Source organism: Apaloderma vittatum, unplaced genomic scaffold (assembly GCF_000703405.1).
Source record: "Apaloderma vittatum isolate BGI_N311 unplaced genomic scaffold, ASM70340v1 scaffold10682, whole genome shotgun sequence".
NCBI classification, from domain to species: Eukaryota; Metazoa; Chordata; class Aves; order Trogoniformes; family Trogonidae; genus Apaloderma; species Apaloderma vittatum.
The window spans coordinates 45,545-55,241 of NW_009703127.1; the positions used below are offsets into that span (position 1 = coordinate 45,545).

Here is a 9,697-nt window from a genome sequence, read left to right on the forward strand (position 1 = left end):
AGTGGGAAGTGTGGTTATTGAAAAATATTATTGGAGGAGTACGTTTAAAGGTCAGGTCAGGTGTGGCATTTGTGTGATCATTTATTTCTCCAAGTCTGTAATGACAGGCTGATTTTCCCTGAACCTTAAATCTTAAGGTTCTGAAGGGCTAAATCTTAAATCTTAGCCCTTCACTGTAAATGAAGAGTTGCTGGATATTAGGCTTGAGGAGTACTGCAGGACTGGCCATTCCACAGAAGAGAAAGGCAAGGTGTGTCTGGTGTATCAGTAAGCAAAGACAAGCCAGCATGGTGCGAGTGCTCTCTGATGAGATTGAAAATATTAAAACATGTGAGGTGTGTGGGGCGAGTAGATGTAAATTTGTAGGAGTAGAAATGTCTTGATTTACAAACAGTACAAAATTGTAAGTATTATGTTTGTGTGTGTGTATTTAAACAGGCACCCACACACGTGTTGTTTACATAAAAATGCATAAACGGAATATAAGGGAATCAGACATTCAGAAGTTTAGAAGACAGCTAAACTATGGCTGCCTGTTGGGAAACGGGTGAAATCATGCAGTGAGGCAATGTCTTTCAACCTGTGGCTTTCTGCTTTTGCCCAGCTCCACAGTGATATGTTGCCAGAGGTCCCACATAGCATTTCAAAGCTTCTGAAAAACCTGTGCCCTGGCAATACGTTTAAGATTGCCAAGGTTCTTGCAGTGGTCCTATCTGTGTCCCTGCTGTTCTCTGCATGCAGTGGCAACCCAAGGAGAGAAATGGTTTCATTTGGCTCTATCTGGGTGAACCGAGGGCCTGTCTGGGTGTGATACATTGGGTTATAATAGCTGCAGTACTAAAGCTCATGATAGTGCTATCTGGGTGTGCTTGTATTGCATTATGATAGTTGGAATATTAGACTTCTGGCATTAAATCGTATCCAGTAAATAAACATTTGTGTGCTAAATCGCATACGTGTTTCTCCTCTCACCATATTTATAGGTAAGCTTTAGTTGATGCAAGGTGAACAGAAGGATGCAGTTTGGATCCCACGGTAACGCTTAGTTCAGCCCGTGGTGGGTTTCAGCCCTCGGGGAAATGAGGGTCATGTCTCCTAGTGCCTTTCTCAGGCTGTCATTTAGTAGATGTGACAGCTTGTGTCAATGCCTTTGCAATTGCAGGTATTTTGCAAGCAGCTTGAAGTGTCTCATTAATGCCAGACAGTATGGGAGCTGAGCCATGCTCTCAAATCATGAAAATACCCCTCAGTAAGGGATACTTTATGTGATGGCTCATCAAATATAAGGCTCTGGCCCACAGATTATGGTTATGACAAGCCATGTAATAATTATTGATGGTACACAAAGGATTTCTCAATTCTTTTGAAGTCCTCCACTACAAAATGCCTTTAGCAATTACTGTGAAAATCACAAGGTTCGCATGTTGCTGCTTTCTATTTGCATATCAGTCGAACTGAAGGTTTGTGCCCCCATTAAAATGTCTCTCTGTGTGTGGTGTAGAGTAAATGAAGCTTCGTCATTCCTCTCACTTTAAAACCACTATTTTCCTTGAAATTTAAATCTAGAATAAGATGAAATAGGAGGGAAGATCTTTTATCTGGGAAATTTGTTTTGTCCAGCCCTGTGCCTTGATGATGGACATTGATGCAGTGCCGTGCAGCCGCATTCTGCTTTATATCATTCACCTAAATCATCTAGTCTCAGTTTCTCACCTTTAGTCATGTTAAATTTGTAACTGAAGGGAATGTTTTGTTTCCCCAGACTAGATTAGTAACTTCTGAGCTGATCTAACCCAGGTATCTAGGTACCATATTACTAGAGAGGAATGGATAAAAGTTACTACTGGTGGTGCCATGACACTTGTCTTCTGAATAGTTAATTCTTATTTGGTGCATCTTGTGAAGAGCAAAGGTATTCCAAAGAGACCCCTCTTTCAGTAAATGTGTTCATAATTTAGATGAAAAACATATTTGCTTAAATTTCTGAGTGTCATGGATCGTGAAAAGAATGGAGCCCCTCACAGGAAGGAGTACACATTTTATAGTTCGGTGTTTACAGCCTGCTGCACAGTATTCTTCATGGAGTGAGAGTTTCTTCTTTACTCCAAATTGTTTGTAGAGGTAGCAGCTACAGGCTTGAAATTCCATATAAGGTGTGCGTATATGCAATTACAGAAAGCAAGAGTGACAGGTGAACGCAGCTAGCACAAATGGCAGAAGTAATTGTGATAGGGCTAGAAGAGGTCACAACAGACTGGTGCTTTTTCATGAAGAAAAAAAAAGGGAAGAGAATTTAGAGAGCTCCTTGCAAGCACAGCTCCGTATTCTCACATGAACTCCTAATGTTCATTCAGCAGGGAATAATGTCCAAAGCAGCATTTGAGTTGTTTGCTGTTGTTCTGCTCAGCATTCTGATGCTTAGTACCAGTCACCCCTAACTCTTTCTGGTTTTACTGTCATGAATTTAGATGTTTCTGAATGTAGACAAGCAGAACACAAAGGCCATTCTCTGTTTTGTTCCTGGTGCTGTTTCATAGTTCACTTGCTTTGGCAATAGTTCAAAAGAGACACAGTGCAGCAAAAGACTCAGTGCAAGACAAGAGCCAGCTGGATTTCATCCACTATTTTACCAAGTGTCTCTGGACATATAACTTTTCAGTAGTAACGTGTGAGATATTAGCAATGGATGAGAACTGAAGAGATGACTGAAGAAATCATCTGGTTAGGGCATCTGAAGATCCTGCTCTTCATCACTGTGTGACTTCAAAGTCACTTATCCTATCTAGGTGATGAATTTGATGTCCAATTTCTTGCATTAAGAGATTTAAGCCTCATGAGTAAAAAGTACTGTATAAACATCAACCACTGTTATCGATAATTTAGGTATTCACATTCTTCTCCCTTTTTGTGGGCAATAGCATGCACTTTTAAATTTCTGGAAGACTTGGGGTACCTAACATGATTGGTGCTGAATTCCTGTGGTCACTTGCTGTGCAACTATCTTGGAGGAAGCATATGCTCTTTTAAAGCTGTGTCCTTTTCCTCTCCATTCAGCGTCCCATCATCTCGATCTGTTGGGGTCACAGGGATTCACGACTGCTGATGGCTTCTGGACCTGCGTTATACGTTGTCAGAGTCGAGCACAGGGTCTCCAGTCTACAGCTGCTGTGCCAGCAGACCATTGCCAGCTGTCTGCGGGATGACAAGGATATCAGCAAACTGACCCTGCCCCCTCGACTCTGCTCGTACCTCACCACTGCCTTTATACCAACAATCAAGGTAAAAGGAAAGAAACACTGTGTGAGGAAGAGGAAAAAGTTGCTTGATTTCCTCCCCGTGGTTCTCCTAAGTGACAGTGGACGAATTATAAGATACTATAATTACCATAATTATGATTTTACAAGCTTGATTAAAGGTCATTCCTGTTTTCTTCAGAAGTCCGCTGATCCATTCGGTGCTGATTAGAATCTAAAAAAGAGGGCTCACACATGCTATCTGCCTTACGCCATGAGGATGGCCTTTCCAAGGACATCCCAAGGCCAAAATATGCTGGTGACTCACAGAGACTTCACCTTGATGCTAATGCTGTGTCAAGGTTATAGGTCAGATTCACAGTGGTAAAACTGTTGCCTCCCTACTTGTTACATGAGTCCTTATATTGCCAGGAAAGGTATACTTAAGACCTGTGACTGCCCAGATATTTCTACTGACAGCGAGTTCTGCTAACCTTATGGCTCCAGCAGTGCTATGGAAAAATGAACCAGATATTACAAGAGTGTCCACTGATAGGACAAGGGGAAATGGGTTTAAGTTGAAGAATAGATTTAGATTAGATCTTAGAAAGAAGTTCTTCAGTACGAGGGTGGCAAGACTTTGGAATAAATTGCCCAGAGTTGCTGTGGCTGCCCCCTCCCTGGAGGTGTTCAAGGCCACGTTGGACAGAGCATTGAGTATCCTGATCTAGTTGAGAGGCATCCCTGCCCGTGACAGGGAGGTTGTACTAGATGATCTCTAAGGTCCCTTCCAGCCTAGGCCATTCTATGATTCTATGATTATGCCTTTTCCTATACCACTAACAGAGCCATCTGCTCCGACCCTTTGTTTCATGGGTTTGCCCTTACTCACATATCAGAATTTCTGAACTCTTTATCACAGCCTATAAACCAGAGCATTAGCTGTTAAATGCCCTGCATTCAAACATATATTTTTGTGTTATGTATTTTTGGTGTATGCGTTACAGTGTTCTCTTGAGCCAGTTTCAGGTCCTTGTTTTAACAGTGCAGAGTTAGAGTAACTAATTTGAAATCAGCAGGGTTGGCCCTGCTTAAATGAGAACAAATTATGCCTTTAAAATAATGATTTGGCATGGTTTCATTTGGGTGCTGCTAATTGGGGCAATTTGTGTGACTGTGAAACATTTCATTTGCCAGAGAAGACTAAATGCCGTGCTGTAACCGTAACTCCTCCATCTCCAGAGATGCAGAGCATTTAACAGACCAGTAGTTCTCATTTCTTCCTAGCATGCCTACTTTTCCCCAGGATGCTTTCCATGTTGTCCCAGAGCCACCCCTACAGCTCTCTAGAGCATCAGTGACACTTGCTTGGCTGTTAGGGAGAGTGTGCGATGGAGTACAGGCTACATTGTCCTAGACAAAAGCAGTCTAACTGCTTTAAGATTGGTATGCAGGATAGAGTAACCGCCCCTAAGCTTTATGCTCGTATTTCTCCACATCACATGCAAGAAGGCCCTCCGCAAAGATGGCTCATGTGCTTGGAAGAGGTGTTAAGTATGGGCCACTTCTGGAGCTGATAGCGCTATGGCATAGCAGCGCAGAATGTGTCAGTGCTAACCAGGAATGGGAACCTGAGTAGCCAAGTTCCCTTGGAGGGTCAGGAAGAGACAAGATACTCTGAAACTTAGACTTGACCACTTTATCCAAGATAGAAAAGAAGTTTGTGATAGAGCCGGGACTTGAAAACAGGTTTGTTGTCTTAATTCAGTGCTCTAACCACAGGTCCACCCTTCCTTTTTGATCTGACTAGTTTTAGTTTTTCGTGTACATCTGCTTTTGACCTAACTACATAATAGATGACCACTGTCTTTTGTGTGGGTCCTGCATAACTCACACAGTAACCTGTACTGATCTTGACCTGCCAAGTTAGAGTTGGGTTCAAAATTACTTGTGTTGGGACTAGATCACTACAGGAAAAAAAAAAAAAAACACAACAAAACCAACAATAACCTATAGGAAACCTTCTCTTTCCTTCCTTTATTTAATTAAGCCTCCTATCCCAGACCCAAACAATATGAGAGATTTTGTCAGCTACCCAACAGCTGGTAATGAACGGCTTCACTGCACAATGAAGCGGACAGAAGATGACCCAGAGGTTGGTGGCCCATGTTATACTTTGTACCTGGAATACCTTGGGGGACTGGTGCCAATCCTGAAAGGACGTCGTATCAGCAAGTTGCGGCCAGAGTTTGTCATCATGGATCCTAAAACAGATGGAAAAGCAGGTAGAACTGATTTCTTGCTCTGCACAAAATGCGGTTTAGAAACACTTTAGATATCAAATCCTCAGGAGTTAAAGAAAATCTGAATACGGAAGGTGGCATCTGATATTTTTTTTCTGGTGCAAAAAAAAATCTTTAGCATTACCTAGGCTCAAGCCTCTGAAATTATTCCATCGTGCTTTCTGTTGTAAAAAATGAAACCTTTTTAATTTTGAATAGTAGGGGATAGATTGTTAATTAGCAAAAAGTACTCTTTAGTCTCAATTTTGAAGTTAATTGGATGCTCTTCACCCCTCTGAATCATGCCTTTGAGTTCAAACCATTGGAGTTTATACTAGGCAGGATGAAGAACAGTTAATTTTCTCTGACTGATAGTTATAATTGATATCAGTGTCCTGAAGCTGCACTTACGTTTTCTGGGGCCTGTCTTGATAGATGAAATCTATGGAAACAGCTTGATTTCCACTGTGATTGACAGCTGCAACTGTTCGGACTCCAGTGATATCGAACTGAGTGATGACTGGGCAGCAAAGAAATCTCCCAAAATCAGTCGAGCTAGCAAGTCACCCAAACTCCCCAGGTAATAATTTCTTGCATATTTCATCTTCTTTTTCCCCAAACTTTTTTCTTTTCTTCTTTTCTCCAGTTTTTTTTCTTTTTTTTTTTCTCTTTCCGTTTTCCTTCTCCCCTCCCCTCTTCAACACTGTCTTCACACCTCATAAAATGAAAAGCAAACTCCTTCTAGGAGATAAGAGTCTTTTGGAAGAGTGGCATCCTCTAGAGTGTGCAGTTCTGGAGTGATCTCAGAGATTGGTGTTGAAGTAGACTTTGGGGAAGGTTCTGGGGCAAAAGGTAGTGGGAAGCAATAGGGCACCACTCCTTCCCAAGCAATCTTGAGGAAAGATTCTTTATAAACTCTATCAGTACTGCCTCTGCCACATATAAACTCTTGCCACCATAGGACGTATTTTGTCCTTCAGACAGCCTGAGGGTGTGCCTCCTCTGTTCTGGTCTAGTTAAAGCCTTTATTTCCTCAGAGGTATTTTGAAATTCATCAGTCCCTGCATAATGACATAGATCCTGGCATAGGTGGCACCACTTCTGCAGTGGCCTTGCAAGAGACCCTCGACAAACAGATCCTTCTAAACACTGGGTTGACAAACTTCTGTATACAAAATAAGCTTATTATTCGTCTGGTTTCTTTCCTGCCAGCTCTTCATTATATTCATTATGTGCAGACAGAACCCTCCACCTGCACAGAGCCTCACTGATGTCTGTGATGCTTTTCACGGGCACTGACATGTGTCTGCCAGCTGCAAGTTATGGGCTTGAGACCCTGATGCCTTCTCACTGCAGCTGACACTTTTCCGAGGACCTGATATTACAAGCTTCTCCTAATATGAGGCAAAACAAATTATATGTGAACATAATGTGCGAAATACCAACGTTCTAGTTTAGTAGTGCTTGACAAAAGCACCATCAGTTCCTGAGCCTAAAACTGAAATGGAGCAGGAAGAACAACAATCCTGAGTCCTTGGTTTTTTCAGACCATGCTTTTGAAATGTAACTTTTGCTCATTATTTTTTCTACAATGAGTTTTTTCAGATCCTTGATCTCATAGTCATGACCCTCCTTGTATAGTGGGAGGTAGGGATAACTTCTGGCTTGGACTAATAGCACTGATGATGTTTGTACAGCCTTGATTTGCTGTACTAGCATAGAAGTCTGCCAGCTGAGGTGTCATGTTTCCATTTCTTTGCTGAAAGTCTGCATAATTGAAATAGCTCAGGCCTACACATTTTTATGGATTAGTGGAGGATATATTGTATCTGACAGAACTGCTGTAAGCTTTCTTAAATGAATCAGAAAGCATCCGATCAGAATTGCTCTGTGTCAGGCCATATATGTCTTTAAATTTGACCCATGACTCTCCATCCTGTAGGCTCTAGAGTCTTCATTAGTCACTTAGAGGACACCGTAGCAGTTGTCTTCATTATGTCTTTGAATGTAAAGGCATGATGTTTTTTCATTTTTGTATGCCCATTGGTGAGTGATTCTAATTATTGCTTTCTATGCAGAATCAATATAGAAGCTCGCAAATCTCCAAAGATGTCACGAGCTGCACAGGAGATATCAAGATCACCAAGGTTACCAATAAGGAAACCTTCTATTGGTTCACCAAGCCTAACACGAAGAGAGTTTCCTTTAGAAGATATTACTCAGGTACTGTGCACGTCGTTAACAGCCCTGAATCCAAATGCGTTTCCTTACAGAGGCAGCAAGTTGTGATAGAGATTTCCATGATCACCAATATATTTTTTTTTCATTTAACTACGGTAACTAGATGGAACAACTGAAGAATTGCATCTTCCAGCTCAATGTTAATGTTTAAAAGTGTCAGTGGGGTTAGGTGCTCTTTGGTAAATCCTGGCGCCTCTAACTTCTGCCCATGTAAATCCATGTGAGAGGTTTGATTTTAGGTGATGTTGTTGACTGAAAGTGTTTGTGAAAATGCTCCATCAGTTTCTGTCATAAGAAAGAGCTGTCATAAGGCCACCATAGTTGTCTATTTTGCTGGATATTGCAAAGATAAGGCAATGGTTGCTTCAGAGGGCCACATGCTCTGTGTTTCATAATTAACATGGAACAGCCTTAATTGGAAAGAAAGCAAGGAATTAGCACTTTGTACTCTTTGCGTTGTTCTTGCTTTCTGGGTAAATGAAACTTAGCAGACTGTAGAACTGTCTGGGTTACGTATTGTATTAATACCAGCCTGCATTCTTTTTATTTTTTTTTCATTTCGTTTCAGTTGTTTTTTCTGCTTTGTCTTTTCACTTTTTCCTTTATAATGAAACGTTCTAGATCACTTACATAGCAGCAGAAGACAGGGTCAAAAGTCCTTTGAATAAGGCAGGAGACCAGAGGCTTAGATCCTGCTCCTATTTTAACAGCATAACTCCTGTCCTTTGAGAAAATCTCTTGGTCTTTCAAATCCATAATTTGATCATCATGGAAGCAGTGTTTTGGGAAGCTGCTTTGGAAGCTCCAGGAAGAATATGTTTGTCCTTATGAGTAATTAATTTCTGCCTTATTTATTGTTCTATAAAGTGGTTTGTAAGCATAGAACCGAAGGGCAGGGTGTATTGCTTTCTGAAATACAGAATAGCCACGCTCCTGTTGTGCAGGAGAAGCGAGTGTCTGAAAACAGGCCTGTTCTCACTGTGCAGCCGTCGTGTCGTTCAGTTCTTAGCAGCTTTAATCAACCTGTGTGGCTGTTGTGTACATCGTTTCTGATGGTGTACGGATATCAAAATGAGACTTCTTAATGACTAGGTATAACAGTTGCTACATAGGCACATTAGGTTGTTTCAATAAAATAAAACCAAAAGAAGCTGAAACTGTATTATCACTTGCAATAGCTTGATTACTCTGCAGGTTTTTATAGAGCTTGATGTAGATTTTATTAGATGAAAACGATCTTGTTTTTGCTTTGCAGCACAACTACCTTGCTCAGGTCACATCTAATATCTGGGGAACCAAATTTAAAATTGTGGGTTTGGCTGCTTTCCTACCAACTAACCTTGGTGCAGGTAAAAGTAAACTCTATTGATTTTTTGCATATTAAACTTTCTAACAAACAACAAACATTTTTTTTTATACCATGTGATTCTTTTTTTCAGTGATCGAAAGGCTTCTTTAGCAAAGCACTTATTTTCTGTGGACAGTAGGAATTAGATTTTACTAAATTCAGTGTAACTGAAAGACATTTAAATCTGTAAATACAGTAATGAGCTATTAATGAAATGTTAAAGATCTCAGTTGTAATAAGAAGATTAATTAGCAGTCAAGCTCAGACCTTTATTTTTACATTTTATTTGAACAAAATCCAACCAGATAAAGACAATTTTTGCAAACTATAAAAATCACAGGGTTTAAGTTACTGTAATAGAAATATTTTTTAAAGTCAGATTTTTATAGTCATATAGTTACTAATTATACCAAAATAATGTTTAAAAAGCTCTTTGCGGCGTCATGCTCAGGATTCTTCAAGTCAGTGCGTAGCTTTACCATATGGTTCTCTTGCTGGAGCATCAGTAAATGTGTAGCCTTCATTAAAAGTAGCAGTTGTCTAGTATCTTGACTCTTTTCTGGGTATGCCAAATCTACCTAGATAGTCCTGCT

At 40.6% G+C, this 9,697-nt stretch overlaps 1 protein-coding gene across 1 annotated transcript in view; it reads left to right on the forward strand.

The window, feature by feature from the left end:
* TULP4 (tubby like protein 4) overlaps window positions 1-9,697 on the forward strand; it is a gene marked incomplete at both ends in the record, with an annotated part of 40,356 nt that overhangs the window by 29,861 nt on the left and 798 nt on the right. Inside the window, 5 exons of the mRNA XM_009864518.1 lie at window positions 3,055-3,279; window positions 5,284-5,518; window positions 5,951-6,095; window positions 7,594-7,738; window positions 9,012-9,105. Of these exons, the coding sequence (XP_009862820.1) occupies window positions 3,055-3,279; window positions 5,284-5,518; window positions 5,951-6,095; window positions 7,594-7,738; window positions 9,012-9,105 (844 nt within the window). The remainder of the gene's footprint in view (window positions 1-3,054; window positions 3,280-5,283; window positions 5,519-5,950; window positions 6,096-7,593; window positions 7,739-9,011; window positions 9,106-9,697) is intronic.